Here is a 22,636-nt window from a genome sequence, read left to right on the forward strand (position 1 = left end):
GTAAAATGGAGGCGGAAAAGTTGTATAAAACGCTTTATTTGTACTTATTTGCAGCAAGTCAGCACCCAGCCGTGAATCCAGGCAGCCTGCTGCGCACCAGGGTTGTTCTCAGCCCTTGTCTCCTGCAGACGAAGCAAGTTCTGCTCGGCCTCAGCAGGACGGGCACCGCCGCTTCCACTGAGGGAGCTGGCAAAAGCCTCGGGAGCACTGGGACCTGGATGGGGTTTAGCAGTTGTGACACTTCCCCTGGGGAGCCCCAAAGCAGCGAAACTCACCCGCCTATCACCACATTTGCCACAACCAGCACTGCGCCAACAGCGCTCCGAGCCACACCGCGCTACCTGTGGCTACGGAGGGGTGGTGGCGATGGCTTTGTGTGTGGCAGCAGCGGCTTGAGTCCCTGCAGAGGCAGTGAGATGGAAGGCGATAAAAGCAAATGAGGTTTTTGCACCACCGGCCTCAAAATCCTGAACGTGCACCACTCATTGAAGTTAAAGTGGACTGTGGCTGCTCTCCACCTTTGGCTAGTGTATGTTAAGTTTTCAGCTATTTTATGTAATGTTTATGTTTTATATACACGCATATAAACACCAAAAATATCAAATGAGCCGCCTTCAAAAAATATTTTTTATTTTGCTACCCAGTTCCAGTAGCTCACGTGGAACAAATCTCATGCAACCCGCTGGTTGCATAGGATAGGCACTACAAAAGGTACAGAAATGAATTTCCACCTCCTAACTAGGAAACAACTTCCCTTCTTCCTAATGCCCCCCCTTAAAAACAAACAAACAAAACAATAGCAGTTGCACTAAAGCATATAACATGCTAAGGACATATCACTTCATCCTAAAAAAAAAAGATTCCAAATGCCTAACTTCCCAGTCCTAACTCTCAGTTTTAATTAATGTAGTGCTTGCGAGAAGTGACAATGTTTTTGACAGTGATGAACAGCAAGTGGGGTATTTATCCATCCAAGAGATACAATGTAGACAAAAGAGCTAAGCACTTTTCTCATCAGTGCACCTCAGTCTCGATCTCGGAGGGCTGGGTTCATTACAGAGTGCACTCTGTCCCTGGCCTTTCTTTTCCAATTGCTGAAAGGAATGTCAATTTTAATTTGCATACTTTATCTGCTGAATTCGAGACTGCCAATTTAGTTTACACAAATCTCCCAAAAGCCGTTAGACAGCCAGTGATGTGAAATATTGCTGAGATCTTTGTCAGACATCCATATATTTTAAATCAACATTTTTACTGATTCTCTGGGCACCTGGGGCCATAACAGACCTTTCATTGGTACTGACAGACTCATCCCTAAGTCACCATTCATCCACAAAAACAATCACTGGTGAAACCAGAAGACTTTAAGAAGGGCTGGTTAATGACATTCTCTTAAATACCACCTGGGAGTTGTTTCCAAGCTTTTAAAGCTTCTAGGTCCCCATTTGTTTTTCAGGAAATGCTTCTAGAGTGGATGGAAACTTCTGACAGTAGCGCTGCCTTTCCCAAGTATGTTCACCACTGAACGGTCTCTTCACCTCAAACAGCTCGTGATCCCCAGCAGCTCACAGCTGAAAACTGATGCTTTCAGAAACAAGCACTAGAAAAATATGGAATAACTTCTTAAAAAGTGAGAAACAAACAAAGGTTGGTTATCACCACAAAATACCTTAAGAGGAGCAAACAGTGATGAAGATAAAGCTCGTCTTCTGCAGGTATTTAGCACACATTTCAAAAAAAAAAAAAAAAAAAAAACGTAGAGAAAAAGAAAAACGAAGAAAGAAAAGGTCCTTTAACAGTATGCAATCATAATTTTACATAAAAACACAAGACGGCTCGAGGGCTCTCCTAGCCGGGCCTGGCAGAGCCGGGCGGGCACGGGCCACCCACTTTACCTCAGATCTGAGGAATTTTCTCTGAAACTCTCTCGAAGGCGCCCACAGCTCCAAGAGCAGTGCCAGGACAGTGTTCACGGGCACCAGGCAGGACGTTAGGCCTGCCATGCCCGGCCCTCATGCCGGTGATCCCACTTCACCCCCGTACTTGTCCCTCAGCCGCCTGCCCACGCCGCTCTCACCCAGCCCTCACCAGCCGCTTCCAGGCGGTTCCTGTAGAGGAGGACGCCCCCCGAGAGCAGCCCCAGGTCCCCTCACAGCCCCTTCACCGCCCCCCATCGCCCCGCGCCGCCCCGCTGAGGCGGGGCCGACATCTTGGGTAAGGGCAGAGGGGCGCCGTCCCTCGGGCGGCCATCTTTGTCCAGGGTACAGAGCCCGGCGGGGCTGCACGGGCGCCATCTTGGGTAAGGGCACGCTGTGCCCTCACCGCCTCCCCGAGCCGCCTCAGGAGCCATATTTACCGAGGCCAACCCCTGAAAGAGCCAAAAATAGACAAATAAATAAATAAAAGCGGCACCCAGAGGGCCGCCCGCGCAGCCGGCTCCCCCGGAGGCAGGGCGGTGGGGCCGCTCCTCCTTCTCCTCCTCCTCCCCCCCCGCGGCGTCACTGACGGCGGCCGCGGCTCCCAAGATGGCCGCCCGGCCGGGGCGGCGGCCGGCGGGAGCAGCGGGGACGGTGCTGAGGTGGCGAGGGGCAGCCGAGGCCCCGTTCCCCTTCCTCCTCCCTTTTCTCCTCTTCCTCCTCTGGTTCGCAGCCGTGAGGGCAGCGGCGAGCTCGGAGCCGCCGCCCAAGTGCGACGAGCTGCGGCTGGGGCAATATCCTGAGCGCGGCCGCGGCGGGGGGGACGGGGCTCGGGGGCTGAGGGGATGGGGCCGGCGGCTGTGAGGCACCGGGGGGCAGCGGTGGTGGCAGGGACACCCTCGGGTGGAAGGAGCGGGAGGGAGGGGGTGTGTGTGTGGTGGCACGGGTTTGTTTGGGGGTAGCTTGGAAAAAAAAAAGTTAATTTCACCTCCTGCCTTATTGGCCGTGGGAGTTCAGCCCTCTGAAAATTTGTTCCTGCTCACGTTTTCTTTAGTCCAAATTCCCGGCGTTTCCGATGTTCGTTTTTAGGTGTTCTTTGAAATTTGTTATTGTAGCTTTAATCTTCTCAACCAAACGCCTCGGTTTAAAGGTACCCCGGTATCAAAATAAGGAAGGAAGCATAGGCTGGGGTTTTCTACCTTGTCGCCTTCAAATACAGAGACGGTGACTGATAAATATTGTAGTTCCCTTAGGTAGTGCTGACTGCAGCACTAATTAAGCGTGGAGCTTATGCAATATATTGATGTATTAAATTGGATTAGCAGATTTGCTGTATGGTAATGTGCTGTTCCTATTTGGGGGGATGGGGAGGGAGGAAAACTGACATCAAGGTACATCTTTAATCCTCAGAGGTTAAAGAGGGTGGAATAAATTAATGTTAAACCTGTTGTAGTGTTTGATATGAGAAACGTTTTCCTCAATTACCTGAACATATATGTGTGATGAGCCTAAAATAGACAATAGCACACAAGAACCAATGAATTGTACAAATCACACGGCATATGGTAAGGATTTCCAATTTCTAACATATATTGACAGTAATTACATTTTCCAAGGAAGCATTTAATTCATGCATTTATGTATCTGCTAGATGAGCTTTTAAAACATGGGATTAGTAATGTCATTAGTGTGAAAGCCTGGAACATTTGTGTACATGGGATGCTTCACTGAAAATGAATAAATACGTTGTCTCTCGTTGGTACGTTTTTAAGTGAGGTTTCTGGTAAGCCTCTTCAAAGTATGTTATATCTTCTAGGCCCCGTCCTTCTCTACTGTGATTAGAGCAAACCAGTCCTGTCCTACTCAGTTTTGCATATGCTTAGAAGAACTGACATATGGCAGAGCAACCTCAAAACCTTCAAAATCTGTATAATTCTTTTAAGGAAGGATGGTGCCTTCCGTCATCAAGAGTTTTTGGTGCCATGAGGGTCTCTTTTGAAAGCAGTTACGCTTATTTTGACGTTAAATTCAGATTTTCTTTGGAGGACGACAGAAACGCAGTTAAATTGGTCGCTTGGTTTATTACACATGTTTAGCTCTTCTGGTGTTTGCAGAATGGTCTCTTTGTTAGCTAATTTGCTTTATGTACACTGATGTTTAAAATGCATGTGCATGCTTGTTATCTTTCAGATTTTACTGTGTATAAACACTAAATAATTTTCTTTATTGGGATGCTTAGGGATAGTGGAGGTTTTCCAAGTACTTTTCAGAGACTGGCTGAATATACTTCCCAAAATACATCCTCCTGGAAGTTGTTCAGTCCTTTACATCATCTCTGACATTGTGTCCCTGATTATAAACAGGCAGTCAGTGAGCCAAAGAATATCCTGTAGTTTGATCACAGCTCACATTGGTAGTTGTGTCTAACCACGTGATTGTATTCGATACACTATACGTTTGCTTCAGAGTGGGGAAGGTTGCTGGATTTATTAATGTGTTCATTTCTATATCTATATAATTTTTACACATACAGCAGACTTTAGATGGTCCTCACAGTATCTGAGTCATTTCCTCCGTCAGCATTATCTAAATAATAAAAAGTTGGTCTTAAAGCTCATGCTTGAAGCACTACAGTCTTTAAACATCTTTCTGGATTTCATAATCCAAACAGGCAGGGGTTTAATGCAAAGCATCCAAGTAGTCTCATGGAGTAGCAGGTTTGGAGCCGTACTGGCATGTGTTTGACAAGAAAACAGCATCCTTCCCTGTGTCAATATTTTAACTGCTGTGGCTTCTTCTAAATAGAAAGCCGTGCTTTCTTTGCTTAAATTTTGTAAAAGAAAGAATGTTGCTTTCTGTAGCTGTGTTAGACGAGGCACATTGATCAGTAACATCCATGTACGACTTCATGGCAATTAAGTCCAGACACAGCTTTTTTTTTTCCCCGTGTTACAGATACTGACCATCTGAACTTAATCTTTAACTTAATTTTTGGGATGGTCCTATGCAATATGGATAGATATTAAAAAATAAATCCAAATCCTCATCTTTCTTCTGGGTGTTACTGGAAAATCAGGAAAGAAATGTTGAACCCATCTAGCAGTTCAGTTGGAACTAATCAACAGGTCTCACAAGTACTGAAAGCTACTACGAAGTGTGTAAAGGACTGGAATTCTCCCATTTAAAATAACTCACTAAAACAGCGGAGAGTGACTAATACTCTGGTAATACATCACAGAATTTTAGTAGATGTCATTTTCTGCTGTGATTTCCACTTTGGTTCTTTTATGAGCCAAGCCTTAGCTTAGAATAAGGGAACTGTTTGGGTTGAAAGAGACCTCAGGCAGTCCTGTTGTCCAGCCTCCTGCTCAGAGCAGGAGGCTCTGTACTGTGCTGTGCCTCTAGAGTGTTGCACAGTGTAACTTCACTTGTTTGTTTCGCTTATGTGTTGTCAGGAAAATGCTACAATATCCAGTCAGTTTCTGCTTAATTGCAAGTATTTTTTCTTTGTTCTCAGTTCAGTGTCTGCCAGCACCAAATATTACCTGTAAAGATCACCTTGGTGTAGAAAAAGTCTTTACTGGACATGAAGTTGGATTTTACAAGCCTATTGCATGCCGCAATGTGTAAGTACACCATTATTTTTTGTATTAATTCATCTTTGTTTTCACACTGAAAACAAAGGAGGAAGAAGTTGGAATTCCCTACGTGTGTTACTTCATCCTCAAATAAATATTACAAACAGTATAAAGATACAGCGTGCATGTTCATAAGTAAATCTGTCTCTGTGCTGGAAACTTCTTTGTTTGTTTAGTTATGTTTCTGTCTTCATTTTACCTTAGTGTGTACCCCAGCAAAGATTTGCCCCAAATTCCAAGGCCACGCTTCACACATGCTTAAAATCAGCACGGGGACTCCTCTCTATCCCTTTTCCTGACATTCTCTCCTCCACACTCAGTCAGAGAACTGATGTGGGTTTGACTTAGCTTGGATCAGTTGAGTCACCGTACAGTCCCTTCACGTGCTCATGCCAGCACAGGGATGAGGGATGCATAAATATTGGGGGGAGCGTGAGTCTCTCTTCAGTACCCTGAAAATCTCTTACAGGAATTTTTTTCTGTATTTAAATAAACGTTTTTAATCAAGTCCTGCATGTCTTTTAAGAGACAATTTCTGTAACTTGAAAATGATGGACCTGTTTTTTCTGAAGCGTGTTGTGAGCGATGGAAAGCTCTGGACACCAATAAACGTTCCAACTGGCCAGTGCTAATGATCAATGAACACCTGTCAGCACCATTTGTCTCTGCTTATTGTGGGAGTCATGCAGGAGCCTTCTCCTTTTGTCCAATTGTGGAATCTTTGGAAATTACAGCTCCAGTTGCAATGTTTGCTGAGTATTCCTTATCACCCTAGTGATGCGGTGCTTACTGCTCAATAATTTGCCTCGCTCAGAAGTGCAGCTCTGCCGCTTAGTTTCATAAATATTTTCTTTGTATTTCGTCTTCTCTACAGTCAAAGCTCAGCAAATTGAAGAAAACATATTATTACATCTAATCAAATTTAAATGCTAGCAAACGAGACTTCAGTCACATTTTTGTCCAGAAACAATTGCGTTCCAGTCCCATCTGTGATGGGGGCTGAGAATAAGATGAGCTACGCTAGTTTAATGAAATTGCCTCCTCTTTAAAATAGGAAGTTATTTTTGTGTTCACATTTTTTATATATTTTTGGTTTAACGTACTTTTTAGAAACATTGTAAAATTTGTATTTTCTTTATGAATTAAAAAAAACAGCACAGATCTATGTAGGCAGAAAAATATTATTCTTATGTTGTCTGTTACTTTATGGTGGCTATTATTTGTGATGAAATTACCAGTGGTTAAGCTACCAAAATAACTTGCTGTGGCTTTTCCAGTCCCACGACTGCTTGTGTGGCACAGGGGTAAGAGGACCTGTTGTGGGTATGCTGAAACCTCTAGTAAAGTTCAACTGAGAATTTAGGAGGATTTATGCAAGAATGTTGTTGAGAGATTTTGGAGATTTTCTAACATCTTACCTGAGTTTTGGTGAAAAATACCTGCATAATATCGGCAAAAATGACTGCACATCATTTAACCAGAAAATTGGTTTAAGTAGGCATCTTCCCACAGTGGGATTACCCCTGTGTTGGGACAGCAGGTTAATTTCTATCCCTAGCTTTTGGAAGGAGCAAATCAGCATGTTGTCCTCAGCCAACACCCTAATTTAGCAGCAGTCTAGGTTACAGCTCTAGGATCCTGTTCTGTTTGTGTACGAGGATGTGTTCAAGTTCAGTCGCTCCTGGTATTTGTTCAAGGAATAGCTTGTAACTACTAGTGAGGTCACTACAGCAAAGGACTGGGATTTGGGATTGGTTGGGTTTTAACTTAGTGTTTTGGAGCTAGATTTTTGCCAGGTTCTGGAATTCCCCACATTGTCACTGTCATGTATTTTGCTTAATATGCAAATATATGGCCCTGATTCTGCAGGCTTGAAATGTTCCCTGTGCCAGCATCATCATTCTAAGCAAGGAGTCCATCAAATGACAGTCTGCAGAGGCCCTGAAGTTCCACGTGGACAGGTCTTTGAGCAGTGCTGAGACCCTGAGAGAGCACAGAGGCCACTGGCTCGTGCAGCAGTACTATGGGTAGTATCAACGGGCATGGCCAGCAGGAGGAAAAGGCGTTTATGCGAGAAATGTATGAGGAAAGACTGGATGAAGCATGAGAAAAATCAAAGAGCAACTGAAAAGAAATTGCATCTTTTACCCAGTTGTAGAAATTCCTTTAGATTAGTGGGAAGCGTTATTTTCCTGCTTGCTGGTTAATTCTTCAGCACGTATTTTTATCTGAAAGAATGAGTAAGAGGAAGGACGAGAGTGGAGGCAGCCTTGTTAGAGTGTTAACGTGCTTCCACTTCACACTAGATCTCTTCTGCCCCTCAGGTTGGTGGTGTTGAAGTTGCAGACTGCGCTCCCTCTAACAGCATCTCAATGCAGACGCAAGTGCTAAGTTTACTTTCTGACTGTTTTTGATCAGAAGCATCTCAGATTGCGTTCCCACCTTCTATGCAAAAGCTGTTTCTAGGCTTTAGTGTCCTTGAAAGGTTTGTTGACACTTTTTAGTTGATAAACATTTCCCAACAGTTTACCTCAACTTTTGCATAAAACAATTAGTGTTCTTTACAGTGGAAACATGGCAGTTCTAAAGCTGATAATTTACATTACATCAGGTTCCAGAAATGCCTGGTATGTTCTGTGTTGCTAATAAGCACTAAGTAACAAATATTGAGGTAAGAGTCACGGTTTAATCACTTAATGTTGCCATTAAGTTTTAAAGTCAGTAAATCTAGATAATAAGCAAAAATGTAGATCTTTATTTGGCATTGAAAGTGCTTAATAAAGGTGCTTGGAGCGTTCTCAGCTACTGTCTTTTGTGAAACCATGTTTTATTCAACTGTCAACTGAGAGTTTAATTTGGGCTTATTAAGTAATTGCTGGCACATATTAGTGCACATATCAGAACGGTGAATTATTGATTATTTTTTTTAAGTTCTAATTAGATTTGGGTTTCTGTTCTTTTCACAAGCTAGCTTTTCACCGGTGCAGCAAAGGATGGCTTTACAGTTGGTAGCTCGATGTTCCTAGCTTGCTGTTAGTGCAAAGCCCCCATGGGCAGTGAGTGAAGATTACTGATGGTCAGGTGGCCACGTCGCTCCAACTGGTGACAAGAATGGTGCCAGTCGGTACAAATCTCAGGCAGCCTGTTGTGTCTGAGTGCTGTGTATGGCTAACCACAGGGCGTTTAACTTCAAGGTGTCTGCCTACTGCTGTGCATCTCTGTGCAGTTCTCAGTTCTTTCCATTCATGAGTGTGTGCCATTTACTGCCCTCGGTGCGTAGCACAGGGATAGGTACGTGTCTTACCCTCTTTGTTGAATCCTTCTGGCTTCTTCAGCCCGTGGCCATGGTTCATTTCTCCTTCAAATCTCATCGCAATTACTGTCTCTGCTGACATCTCACCTGTCTACCCTGTTCCTCTCTATTTGGCTGGGTGTGAGACTAATGCCTACAGACAGTACGCGCACATCTCAGAGCTTTCCAGGGCTGTCTCAGTAGGGCTGAACTATTGGGAAGTGCTCTGTAAAACTGGGAATGGATCAGCAACTGAATTATGTCTTTCTTGACAAGAAATGATGATTTAATTTCAGAATAAGAGTCGTAAGAATTGGTATTCTGCAAGAGTGTGCTTGAGTTGTGACAGCTGAGGTTGCTTTATGGGGGATGCCTAGCAAGTTTGAAAGCGTAACATTATCAATCCTGTCTCTGTTAATTAAAGATAAATAACAAATCTGATTTTTTTTTTAACTGAAGCAGCAGGCAAATGAGTCACTGCTTTAATTCTCAGAATTATGAGTGAATCTGTCTTGCAGTCGTTGTCTCATTTCTTGTTTCTTTTGGCAGAAATGGATACTCCTACAAAGTGGCAGTGGCTCTGTCCTTATTTCTGGGATGGTTGGGAGCAGATAGATTTTATCTAGGCTATCCTGCCTTAGGTAAGTTTATTTCTTGTTTTTTCTTTGTGTTAAAGCATATTGTAATGACTGAGTTATTTGTGTGTGCTTGCATTTTGAATAAAAAGTGCTGACTGTCGTAGTTTTTATATTTGCAACTAGAATCCTTACTTCATTGCAAATAAGATGAAGTCCTGGGTTATGTACCTCTGCCTCCTATGCTGTTGGAGTGAGTGGTGACAAATGGATATACGGTTGCCTCACAAGCAAAAGTGATTATTGTCATTCATTTTGCTTTACGTTTGCTTGACACTGATGTTTAGCACTGCATTCTCTGTGAGCCACTGCAACAGGAGTGGTTTTGACTGATGTGTCAGCTGCTTGATGATGCTTGATTTTAACAGGAAAATTGAGGGCAAACTTTACAGTAAAGCTAGTGTTTTGGGATATGGAATTTATTCTGGCAAACGAATACCTTCAAGATAGCTCGTAGTATTAATAATAGTTCTGCAGAAGCTGGGACCTTTAATGAGGTCTACCTCTACTTACTGCTTTTAGGACCTGGTTCCCAGGGTGATGGTGCCAATGGCTTTTAAGTAATGCAAATACCTTGGTATGTTAGAACTACTTTTACTGTCTTGGATTTTCTTTGTTTCTGAGCCTGACAAATGGAGTAAATTTAAAGTCTAGATAGTGTGGAGCAGTGAATTGGAAAAAGCTATACATGTTGCTGTCCCTTCAGCTGGGAGTTTTGAGTTTCTGCCCATCCAGTAGAAACCCTCATGTTTTTTAACATTATCTGTCTTTCCAGTTAATCTTTTGTTAACACCTGTGTCTTTTTTCCTTGAAATTCTATAATTAGCGCTTATTTTGTCCATCTCTTTCACAAAGAAGTATATTTTGGGAATCAGTCACTCAGGTGAACCTTTTGTTATATCACTGGATTTGGAATAATAATTTGCAGTAGTTATTTTGTAGTTATACTGCAGTACTGTAGATTTATAAATACTCTGTTCTTACATAGAAGTGCTGTATGGCTCATGTTTGCTAACCCCACTGGAACACACTGTAACCAGAGTTAACAGATGTAAAATTAAACTCCTCTAAAGACAGGTTCTCAAGCTTTTGAAAGCCAAAGAAGGAAAAAGCAAATAGGTAAGAATAGAAAAGAAATAAAATCAGTAGATTGGATTCCTTGACTGTAGTAAATATTTCTGGAGGTCATCCATGCTTTGGCAAAAATGATAAAGAAAGGGAATAACATTGAAATATTTTGTGCAAGAATTATGAAGACTGTAAATGCTCCTTCACTTTTTTTCCTTCTCTTTTGGTTAAAGAGAGCACAAATGCAAACATGCTATTGAGTGTGAAGAAGCCAGGAAGGCAACCTCTTCCTCTCCCACACACTGAACTAAACCAGAAGTTATTACTGCCTAAGAGCACTGCTTTTTCCCTCCATGCTTTAGAGCAGTTTATTTTCTCAGTGTGATCTGCTTGTTGGGGAGGAAAGTGAGGAGGAAGAAAAAAAAAATCAACTTTACCCTGCACTCCAGAAACGTATGCCAAGTTCAGAAATAGTTCTGCATCCAGTAACATGCTGCAGGACGGCTCCGCGGGACACAGCCAGTTCCTCAAGTAAACTGGAGCAGCTGGGACCAGCACTGCCAGCTGAGGGTGAGGTCCAGGACTGAAGCCTGAGAGGAGGTGGCAGAATGAGCATCACAAATAAGTGTTTTAAATGCTGACCGCACTTGATTCAGAGATAATAACAAACTAAATGTGTTCACCAAAGATTTGATACTATTTAATTGTTTTAACTGCAGTTTCCTAAGGCCAGTATTTATTTAGCTGGCTGTTTCCCTTCTGTTTTGTTACGCTACGCCAGCACTGATAGCCGGGCAAACCATGTCTGGCTGCTGCAAGTCTCACACGTCAGCCCCTGGGAATGAGGTATTTTAAACATTGATACACTGAGGTTTTACACATTTAAGTGACACAACTTCAGCTGTAATATGCGCATAGGCTTTTCTTTTAATCAGCTGAAAGACCATCCTGCTATCACTCCTTCATCCTCTTGGTCATTAGATACATGTTCACTGTTCTGACTGTACTGTCGGTCCATGGAATGATGATAAACGGCCTCCGTAGAGTTTATAAATCAGCCAGCTTCATCTTGTCAACCATGGGAGCTATCTGCAGACAGTGGGATGCTCTTCCCACAGTGTGCAAGCAGCTATCCTGGCACGATTCTCCCTGTGCAGCCACACAAATGGGGCACTGGGGAGCGGAGGTGGTGTTCTGGACAGATTGCTGCTTCGGAGAGAGGGGGAGCTGAAAGGAAGAGACAGAGGTCAGGAGACCTTCAGGTATTTGAGCGAGAGCAGGCTCATCCTTTGGAAAACTGCTGTGCTTTCTCATTGCCAGGCACTGTGCAGCACAACACAACTTGTTGCTGTGCCAGCTCCCTTGGGGAAGAGGTGCCATGCGAGGCTGCACTGGCCGATGTTACCGATATGCTTGTTTCTTGCCTCAAAGTGTGCTGGGCCCTGTAAGCACAGTAAGGATCCGCTTTTTAGCGGGGAACTGTGTTTCCCCCGAACAGCATAGCCTGAAACTGACTTAAGTGCAACAGATAGGCATTCCTCTTCATACTGGCTGTTCCTAGGTAAAGAGACAAATGCCTTTTAATCTTTAAGTAACGTCAATGTTTGCCTAGCTCAGCTAAGTGTTATCTTGTAATATATACAGTACTCATTGTATTACACTCATTGTACAAGAAACTACGGGTATTAAATAAAAAAGTTAAATCAGTCTTCTGAAAACACCAAAAGTAGTCTGCCTTTCATTGCAACTTCCCATGAAACATTTATCTGTTAGTTGCTATTCCCATGTTTTCTATGACTCTTTCATTTATTTGCACAAAAAACAACTTTTTTTGAATACTGCTTAAAAAGAAGTGTTTCTATATATATGTGTATAAATATATTCAAATAAAATTCCTATTTCAGCAAAAATAGAAAAGTGATACTAAAATGGTTTGCCAAAGTAGCATGTTCTGAAATCAAATCACTGTGTGCAGCAACTCAAGAGGTGATAGAAAGTCTCCTTCTATTCATAAGTAAATTTTGCAGCTCAAGTTTAGATTTTTTTTTTCTCTGTTTGATCAAAGAAGGGAAATTTTCCAGTAACTTGCTTATCAACTTTTGTCTTGTTTAAGAGTATTTCTTTGTTCTAGTAAAAGTTGTTAGTTTAAAATCTTTCAAGTGTATTCAGGATGCAGAAATATGAATATATACATATATATATCTTTATTATTCCCTGACAATTAATGATCTATAACTTCATTTCTGTTTCCAGACTTGTACATATAGCGGAGGGTTGGGATGTGATTGCAACCAGCAATGTGAGCTTCACAGTCTCTGGCTTAAAGCTACTGTTAAATTTTCTTTCTTTTTTTTTTTTTTTAGGTTTGTTAAAGTTCTGCACAGTAGGGTTTTGTGGAATTGGTAGCCTAATTGATTTCATACTGATTTCAATGCAGGTAAGTCTGTGCTTTCAAAGCAAAATACAAATCTGCATTTGCTAAAGTTTTGATTACTAATTCTTTGTTAGCATTTTAGCCTTAAGAACTTCTGTGTCTTGAAAAGTCGAGGCATCTATTTTAGCTGTGGTTATAGATTAACATTGTAGAATATAGATACAAAATGTGTTTGTTGCTTGTATGAAAAATTAGATAAATTAGCTATCTTGCAATACTTAAAATGAATAGCTTGGAAGCTGTTTCACTGTAAATTCACTTTGTCAGAACCTACAGGCTCTTTTTGTGAGACACAGTGTTAGACTTTTCATGAGAAGAAGTCTGGTGTTCCCAGAATCCTGAAGTTCAGCATTTGCATGGGCTTTGTTACTGATGGAGCCTATCGTCGGGGTTTCAAGGCAGTGTGCAGGAGAGAAGACATTGCCACTTTTTTTCCCCTGCCTCTTCAAATATAAGTCCTGTGTCACTCAAGAGCTGTTACTGTAGGATTCTTGGTGGTTAAATCCCTGGGTGGGGTGACCTCTTGTGACATTGCCAAATTGTGAAATTGCCAAATTCTCTTATTTTACAGTGCAGCCATATAGCACAAATGATTCGTTTCCCATGATGAACTCAGAATGCATTGAGGATATAGAAATTGTTTGTATGGGTTTATAGAAAAATATTTAACTTTTAAAATACGTGTATCCTCAAGTTCCCTTTTATACTATCATTGTGATTTTGCCTCATGTCACTTACAGACACAACCGAGAGTATCGTTCATCTCCCCTTATTCATCTCCCTGGTGACTCTATATCAATTTAACATTCCCAGAACAAATAAGCCATGATCTTCTCTCCATCTCTCTTTCTTACCTGTGCAGTACTTCAAAGATACTTGTCATCAGCCTAATTATCTCCTACCTACTTTCCTTTGTTCAAGAAAAGTGGTTTGGAGCCCACTCGTTTGTAAGCCTGATTTTGTGACTCAAATCCTCATCAGCTTAACCTAGTACCAGCGCCTGGCTGTGTAATTTGGTTGATTAGAAGCCCCAGGGAAATGTTCAGTCTGAGACAGCGCTCTCTAAAATAGTTAAACTACAGCATAACTTCAAAATAAATCTAGTTTCTGTTTGACTAATTAAGCATGACTAATTTTATGATGGGAAAATTAGCAGTAATTGAGACATTAGCACAAAGTGTATATTTCACTTTGTATTGAAAAGTCTTGGTTCTTTTTCTCTTGTAGATTGTTGGACCTTCTGATGGCTCTAGTTACATTATAGACTACTACGGAGCAAGGCTCACGCGGCTCACGATTACCAACGCAACATTCAGGAAAATGCAGAGCTACCCGTAACCCCGGCAGTAAGTGTCTCGTGTCTGTGTAAGTGCATTTTACTTTACAGATGGATCCAGTCGTCCACTGAAGTCGCTGATGACTTATTAATTGCACTTCATCAGAACTGAATATTAAATGTCCATTGAATAAAGATGGTAAAAGATGAAAATTCATCAAGTGAATGAGTTTACTACAAAGGTGCCAAGTTCCTTTGACTGCTCTGTTTCTGTGAGCGTGTACAAGGTTGTGAAGTTGTACCATTGTGAAATGTGCAGACTTCTGCAATTTGCACTGGTGTTGTTCTGTGTCTCTGTCGGTGTAATTTAGGGGGTTATAGAGAGGCAAGGAAAGGATTGTTCAGAACAACTATACTGATCTTTACTCCATTGAAACTGATGAAAGTTTTAGCGTGGATGGGCCAGGATTACACTCAGGGGTTGTTGTCAGAACTATGAGTAGCAGTTCGGAAGTGAACTGAAATATCCCAAACCATGGAAACTGCTTTTCTCTGTACCCTGCTAGTTAAAATCCAAGTGGCTCTAAAACTTGTGCCAGCACATTCTGTGAAATCCTATTAATTGAATGAACTCTTTCTGCAAAGCTTAAAGAGAATTTTTGGTGAAGCTGGAAAATTTGGTCAATGCTGATCAGCAGTACGAATAAGTAGGCATAAAAAATAGAGCCATGGGTGACACATCTCAAAATAGGAAGGTGGATGAATGTAGGGCTGCACAGAGTCTAGAATAGGACATAAATGCTGTGATTATTTTGGTTTGTTTGTTTGTTTCCTCCCTTACAACCGTCCACAGTGAAAGACAAACCTTCTTTTTCTTGAAAAGAAATGGGTACATATGGTCTACAGAATGTCAAAAAATAGTTTTGTGTTAATAAAGCCTTTAAAATATTTTTCTTTTTAATCGGTTGTGTTCCAGTGAAATAAATTTTGTTATTCTTAATTAATTTCTTAATAAAGAATAAATTCTTAAAGCATTTAAACTAAGTTCTCTAGGACAACTAAGGTTTACATGGATGTTCCTTCAAATAAAAGTATATACAGCGACAGGAAGTATGTCAACAGAATCTTGATGCTATTTGACCAATTTTAAACATTGCCTTCATCTTCTTGTGCAAACTGGCAGTAAGTGAACGAGAAACCCATGTTATATAAACTTAAGTGTTGATTTTTTTCAATAATTTGAGCTATTCTTCTGGTTTTCTGATGAAACTTTCAAAATGTTGTTAATGTGTCCGCAACAAGTATTTTTGAGGGAATGCAAAAATCAGATTGCTAAATTGATTTTTTTTTTTTAAAGTGTAGTTCATGGTTTCAATCTCTTTTAAACCTAAGTTAAGACTTGGTGCATTGAGAGCTTTGTAAAGAAATCCCGTTTTTTTCCAAATCAGTGTAACCTGACATACCACATAATGATAATCAACCACTTGCAGCACTTTGTGCTTAACATTCATTCCTTCTTTCACTCAGACATAGTTTTGGAACACTTGCTAACGTGAATTCTACTCGTGGACTCAAAGAGACAAGAATACTCTGTTAGCTTTGTTCTCTTGCCTGATATTTGTTGCATCTCCCTTTTTGTCTTTCACTGAATGCTCTTTGTGCATGTCAGATTTGTTTCCTGAAATATGCACTTGCAAAAACAGACAGGAAGTGGATGGAAAATAAATGTTTGAATCAAATAAAATCCCATGGCACAGATCATCCTGTGACTTGTCTGCTTTTTCTTTTTTAACCCTGAAGCTGATAATATAGCTCTGAGAATAGGAAGATACTATGCAATTCAATTAAAAAAACAAAATAAAACAAACCAACCCTTGGGGAAGTCGTCACACAAGATTTCATTTTAAAATGCATCTCCATGTGTACAAGTAGCAGAGGGCTTGACTTAGTGACTGCAGCAGTCCATCTTGTGCTTCATTATCCATAAAAGAATGTGGGGGCTATTTTGTGAGAATCAGATGAAAATATGATTAGTTATGAGGTCCGTCAGATAGTTTGTTAATTCCAGAAATAAAGTGACCAGCAGAGAGAAGAGTGGTTATTCCAACTTAATTTACGGTGTTTCTGCAGAAACAGAACACGTATCCAGAACCAATGTAGGGAATAAAACAAAAAGTAGGGTTCTTAAATCCTCTGCTACTGCTACCGGTGCCCATTCTGCTCTGTACTGCCCCGTTTGGTCATAGCAGTGAGAATGGAGCCAAGGGTGACCAGACAGAACAGTATTTTGTGCCTTGGCAAGACTTTAATTCCCTTGAGATGGCATTCCACTTGGTCCTCCGTCCTGTACTAACAACTTTCCACTTCTTTCACAACCATCTCTGTTTTAAAGTGAAATCTTAGAAATTAGTGTCGCAGATGGCACGAGCTTTGCAACTTGTATCAGATCCGATATGAATTACGTTGTGTATCTGAACATCCTCGTTTTGTTGCACTGCTGAAGTTTAGAGAGGGTTAACTGAGCGAGTAGATAGTGCTGCAGGGCCAGCAGAGAGTTAGTGAGGTCTTTGTTTTCATCTTGTAATTGTCAGATATGGCATGTTTACCATAAGGACTGTGAAAAGTGTGATGCAAGATGTAAAGCTGTCCCACTGTGTTAATAATAAATTGGCTACAGTAATATTTATCAAAATGTCTGTCCTATGATGATTTCCTGTGTTGCTGCCTGCTTTAACATTCACCTGTCAATCAAGTTGTCCATCTCAGTGTTTCTGTGGTTCTGATTGCTCCTGCTGCACTGGAATAATCTCTCTTGGTTGTAGCTTTTCCTTAAAAACAGTTGCAAAGCACTGAAAACTGTCAGACAATGTACTGTGTCATCCTGCCTTGTTCCCGGATAAAATGGTATCTGCTTGCCTTGCAGATATTCAGGAATCTTTTCAACATTCCAACAAGACAAAGAAGCATTATTCTCTATCTTTAAAAAAAGAAATAAAGAGTGTAAAAAGTAAAGGCCAGAGTTTTAAAAAAAGAATTTTGAAGTGCCTTACATTAAAAAACCTATATAAAGCCACTCAGCAAAGATGCTGCAGATCCAAGCTAGGAATTAAATCCAAATCTTCCCAAAGTACCAGTGCAGTTCAGGCATTGCAAAAACGGCTCCATAAACTTTTTTTTTTTTTTTCTCAGTCTACGTTTTAGGAGGATTTTCTGCAATCTGTTTAACCATGATGTGGTGGGGCAGCAGCTAGTAGGAGCGTTTGGCCTTGGGCACTTTGCGTACTACACTCACACGGTACAAGCGGTTGCACTTAGGTGAAACTCCATGACCCATAAATTACTCTGTGTTGTAGTTATTCCATTAGGTCAGCCTGTGTACCTTTCACTTGGGTACCAGAGCACATTTCCAAAAGGCTTTTCTAGACCAAGTTCTCTGATTACCTCTTCCTACAGCCATTTAAATCAAGACTCTGCTACAGCAACCTCCCATGACAGTATTTTGCTATCTTAACTGTTTCCCTCTCTACCACCACCCACCACTTACTACATGAAGATGTCACTGCTGCTTTCAGGACCTGATAGCACCTCAAATGGTAGGGTTTGTTATGTTTCCAAAGATGTATTGCTGCATGGCTGCCAGAAAAACTTCTCAGCTCCACAGGAAGGTCTTTGTGTTTGAAATGCTCCGTTAGAATTTTTTTGGAGAACATCTGTTGTCACCCCATCAAGAATTGTTTCCTTTGTTCCTCAGGAGTATATTCAGTTGTATTTGCTTACACGGCTCTGTCTGTTCAGTCTTCTCCCATCTCTTCTCAGTGTTTTTGTTTTTTATTATTATTATTTTTAGATTCATTAGGTGTTTATTCCATTTGAGAGCCATTCCCGTTGCTTGCTCTGCACTTTTGGAACCTGTTTCCTCCAGAAAACGACGTTGGCTGCAATAAGGTTGGGTTGGGTACTTGCGCACCCCGTTGGGGAAATGCCAAAGGCAAGATTTTGCAAGCAACCATTTCCATTGCCCGTCACTAACTGGGTGATTTCTTGTTATTTCACTGATAACATCATAGTCTTTCAAACTTAGTATAGCCTCACCTTTAACTACTTTGCCATTTTCATCGTTATAAGTGGTCACTATAGGGCTTTTTTTTTAAAAATGTGGCATTTTAATTCATTTAAATCACGCTTTTTAACCAGCTACTGTGTTCTGGGTGTTTGTTATTTCAAGCTGCATCGGAGTCTGCTGATGGTAAAATACAAGAGATTAGTCTGTTTGCATCTTCTGCAATTGCTGCCAGAATCTGGGGAGGAAAAAGCTTAACTTTAGGCATATGCTTGTGTGTTTTGCTAGACTGAAATGTGATCAACTCTTCCAGCTTTCTTCCTCTCAGTCCGTCTGTGTTACCCAGAGAACCTTTCCAATCTCTGTGAATTCTCAGAGAAAACTTCATGCTCCATGGAAACCTTAGCACTGAGAGTGTAAATGACTGATAATATTTGATGCAGGACTACACTATCCTATGTGTGACACAATTTTTTCTTTCTCACCTCAAAGCAGCTTTTCTTTGTCCTTTGTTCATACCTCAGCTCTGTTCACGTATCGGCTGTTTTCAGGCATCCTTCCACAAGTTCTCGAGAACCTCTAGGAGGAGTCGGGCTCTTCAGAACAGAATCAGATCTGTGGAAATGTCAGGGCATCAGGTCAGGGAATATTTTATATGTATGAAACAAAAACACGTTGAGGAGGAATAGATGTCTATTAGAGGGGGGTGTAGGCTTTAGTTTCAGCAGAAAGTATGTCTGAAACTTAAAACTATGTTGTCTCTTTGCCTTCTGCTTCCTGAAGGTGGAGCCAACCCCCCTATCAGATCTCCAAATCTCCTGAAGTTGTTCTTTACCGTACAGCAAAGACTTAGCACTCCTGCATTTTTCCTTGCACGACAGAAAACTGGAAAGAGCAGGGGGATTGTGTCTGGCCAAGGTGCATTTTGCACTGTGCTCTCACTCTAGACCCAAAACTGCAGCAAAGGAAAATAAAAGAAATATAAAAATAAAAGGGGCATTCTCAGTGCAGTTCATAGCATGGGTGATGACGATGTAGTTCCATAAACTTTAAACAAAATGAACTGTTTAAAAATGCTGCTTTTCTCAACTATGCGCTCCTCACTTTTCCAGGATTGCAGATTCTTTGCGGTTCATTATATCTCAGACGTCCTCATGCTCTGATAATTCTCCATTATACATTTGAATGGCTGCTTTCAAGACTGCAGTGCTTCTCGCCGAGAAGCACAGTTCTTGGGCTCTGCAGATGTATATGACACAGCAGAATTTTAGGCAGTATAAAAATTATAAAGATCAGTTTCCATTACTGTAATTACTATATAAATCCTATCTCTAAGAGGCTTAGAACAGGCCTATTTAACCTTGGTTTGAGCTGAAACTTGGACCAAGTTTGATAAGTTGAACACTGAATTCTTTTTCTTTTTTTTTCTTTTAATTTTCTCTGCAGCATCATAACTTAGTCAGGCGTGGGGCGGGGAGGGAGAAGGGTTCCAGTGCATCCTCCTGCACTCTGTCTCAGACAGGGGTGGCTGTACCTGTGCGATGTACCTGTCCCCAACCAGTGGCAGGACAGAGCGAGATGCACGTTTTGTTACCTCTGGAAAGCACCATTTCTCCCCTTGGAACCTGTGGCTGCTTCTCTTACACAGCTGCACTCCAGAGCAGGTGTGTGAGACGTCTTGGAGGCAGCTGATCCACGGAGTGCAACCAGAAGCACTGGGGTAAACCTCCATCCTTCGGAGGGCTGTCGCAGTAATTGCCAGCTTTTATGTCTCTTGCACCACCTCAGCTAAAACCAAGGTGCTGGCTGCCCTGGTGCTTCCCTTTCGGGGAGCTGAGATGCCCGAGGTGCTGGGAGAGCTGCACAGCCTCTGACTGCCTTTCAGGTCGAAGCATTCAAACGAGAAGGAAGTTGGCAGCGCCCCGTGCAGCGGCTGGGGTTGTCCTGCCCCACTGCTCCAGCGTGCCAGGCTGCCAGGGGTGGGCCAGAGAGCAGCTCAGGTTTGGCTGGCTCAGAATAAAGTAGCACAAAACTCCTCGTTGTGAACCTGTTCTGCAGAGGGTGCTTTGCCCTCGAGTCAGGAGAGTGGTGGGAATGAAATTATTAATGCATTCTGTTTCCTTTACACAGAACCTTCCTCAGGTCCTCGGATTTACTGTGAAGAAAACAGCAAGAACGTGTAGTGGGAGAGCACGGACTGCAAAGCACTGACTGGGTGTTCACCTTGAGCCCGAAGAGACTGCCCAACATATGGATTGTGTTGGCAGAGGCAGAAGCCTGGGGAATGCAGAGGTGGGGGGTAATTTTTAGGGCTTTCATTCCATGGTCCCATTGATTATAACCCTATTAAGAGGATGATGCATGCGACTTTTAAGTTATTTTGTTAACTAAGTGTAAGCAATGGATGTGTCATGCTAACAAACATAATTGCTGGTGTGTCTAATACAGTATGAAAGTACAGTATAGTGAATTTAAAAGGTTGTGGTAATCTAAGAATGTTAAAAGGGAAATGTGTGCCTGGGGGGCGTGGGGGCTGGGGAGAAAAACGACTTACTTGACATTCACTGTCTTCCTCCCAGCTCCTTTGCTAAAGTAGGAACAGAATCGGAACAAAAAAATGTTTGTTTTACAGCTGTACCAAGTTACGGCGTGGACTCGTGCTCCCCCCTCCTCTCCCACTTGCATCAAGTACATCCTGTACTTTTGGCAACATGTTGACTGGATATTTAAAAGCTGTGAACTGTTCTGAAAGTTTCACATACTGGGTTATGGGCCATGTGTGTTTGATCAAAATTCAATTACTGCACTGTACCATGCTTGGAAACCTATCATCCCAAGTTATGAAGTATGACGAAATAGGCTAATCTAATTGGTTCAGTATGGGAGCAGTATCAACCAAGCTTGTTATGATAAATAGCTTCCTGTGTTAAAGGTTCTCTAGAGCTTAAGTATCTTGGCTCACCTCCCTCTACAAAATAAGAATAGTGTTCCCTGGGAACAGTTACATCACTGTCCCTCTTCTACATTCACAATTAAAGGTTTGTGGATTTTTTTTCATCTTGCTGTTCCTTGAATAGATAAACTGTGGCCATCTACCCCGTTCCCCACTTCCATCTCCTTCCCCTTTCCTCAGGTTAGCTCACGTTGGGCTTGCCCTGAGCCTACAGGTTCCGTTTCAGGGGTAGGTGGCAGTAGGGGTAGGTGAGCCAAAATTGACCAGGACGCCAAAACCCACCTTGGGCTGGAGGATGGGGGTTGCGTGCCAGGACGTCAGTGCACATGGTGTGTATGTTCATACAGAGATGGGGAATTTTTGATGTTAAGTTAAATGTGGAAGCACTTGAACCTTTCTAAACAACTAATAAAAGTGAGTTTCATACTTACGGATGTGCTATTATCTTCTTGAAACTGAAGTTTTAGATCATCAGTGGTTAAACACAGTTTGCAAGCACTGGATTATGGCTCGGGAAGGACTATGTTCTAAGCCTGGATTTGTAGTGACTGAATTTGTCACTAAGACAGCGAGCGGTCTCCCCTGAGATGATACTGGCTCCATGGTGTTATTTGGGCCATCCTTGGCAAGAAGTGCTTAGCTTGGATTTCGATGTCACAGTAACAGACAGTGTCGAGGGAAAAAACCTGGAGAAGTGGCTCCCGATGCTCCGGCTGTTCAATTTTTTCCTTTCTTGAGCCACACCCCTACACGTGTCTTCTAATTCAGAAATCCCCTGCAGGCAAAATAATTGTGTGATGACCGTTTTACAAAGGCACACTATGGGCCTGGTCTTGCAAGTGCCTTTAACTTGGACGAAATTTCTCCCAAGAATAAAGTTATTCACATATTTAAGTGTTGATAGAATGAGCCCTTATGCAAGTGAGTCTTCATATTAGCCCCAAGACTGCCTAATACCTGGATTAAGCCTGTATGGTGATTAATGCCTGTTTACTGTATCTGTTATCCCACTGCATTTTGCTCTTCAGCCTTGATTAAGCCCTTTGCTTTACCATTTAAAATGTCCTGCTTAACCTTCTGCTTACAAACGTACATAGTGCTGAGGTCTGCATTTTTAACTAGCACAAGTTCTACCATAAATAATAGCATTTAATTTTAAAGTGCAACAGCTACAGTCACCACTTGATCAAATGACAAAGAACAGCAACGGCAAACCGGGGAACACGGAATTTTTCACAACAAATATCTACGTTCGCCTTAGAGAAAAAAATACACCTTCCTGCTCCTGATAAGTACTTTCTGTGCAGCTCTTTATTTTACATGTTTATAAAAAAACGTTATCGCGAACCTAAACACTGACTCTG

At 41.8% G+C, this 22,636-nt stretch overlaps 1 protein-coding gene and 1 long non-coding RNA gene across 4 annotated transcripts; one reads left to right on the forward strand and one right to left on the reverse strand.

The window, feature by feature from the left end:
* Positions 1 to 599: 599 nt before the first annotated feature.
* Positions 600 to 2,228, reverse strand: LOC137860451 (uncharacterized). 2 transcript variants are annotated; one of them, XR_011098918.1, is made up of 2 exons: positions 2,089 to 2,228; positions 600 to 1,600 (listed from the first exon to the last, which is right to left on the reverse strand). It is a non-coding gene; the product is annotated as an uncharacterized lncRNA (long non-coding RNA). The 2 variants fall into 2 exon arrangements; XR_011098919.1 differs by lacking the exon at positions 2,089 to 2,228 and adding an exon at positions 1,896 to 2,073.
* Positions 2,229 to 2,387: 159 nt separating this feature from the next.
* On the forward strand, positions 2,388 to 21,702 carry TM2D1 (TM2 domain containing 1). Of its 2 annotated transcripts, XM_068690733.1 has the most exons (7): positions 2,388 to 2,710; positions 3,408 to 3,481; positions 5,434 to 5,542; positions 9,396 to 9,487; positions 12,913 to 12,986; positions 14,211 to 14,329; positions 20,450 to 21,702. In XM_068690733.1, exons 1-6 carry the CDS (start codon positions 2,526 to 2,528, stop codon positions 14,319 to 14,321), a joined length of 645 nt encoding a protein of 214 aa, XP_068546834.1. In that variant the 5' UTR covers positions 2,388 to 2,525; the 3' UTR covers positions 14,322 to 14,329; positions 20,450 to 21,702. The 2 variants fall into 2 exon arrangements, with proteins under 2 accessions (XP_068546834.1, XP_068546836.1); XM_068690735.1 differs by lacking the exons at positions 12,913 to 12,986; positions 14,211 to 14,329; positions 20,450 to 21,702 and adding an exon at positions 11,870 to 12,874.
* The last annotated feature ends 934 nt before the right edge of the window (positions 21,703 to 22,636 follow it).

This window comes from Anas acuta, chromosome 8, assembly GCF_963932015.1.
Source record: "Anas acuta chromosome 8, bAnaAcu1.1, whole genome shotgun sequence".
In the NCBI taxonomy this organism is placed as follows: domain Eukaryota; kingdom Metazoa; phylum Chordata; class Aves; order Anseriformes; family Anatidae; genus Anas; species Anas acuta.

Coding starts and splice junctions, on each gene's coding strand:
- TM2D1 (XM_068690733.1), top strand. CDS start 2,526: ATGGCCGCCCGGCCGGGGCGGCGGCCGGCGGGAGCAGCGGGGACGGTG. Junction 3,482..5,433: donor TACAAATCACACGGCATATG/GTAAGGATTTCC, acceptor CTTTGTTCTCAG/TTCAGTGTCTGCCAGCACCA. Junction 5,543..9,395: donor CCTATTGCATGCCGCAATGT/GTAAGTACACCA, acceptor TTCTTTTGGCAG/AAATGGATACTCCTACAAAG.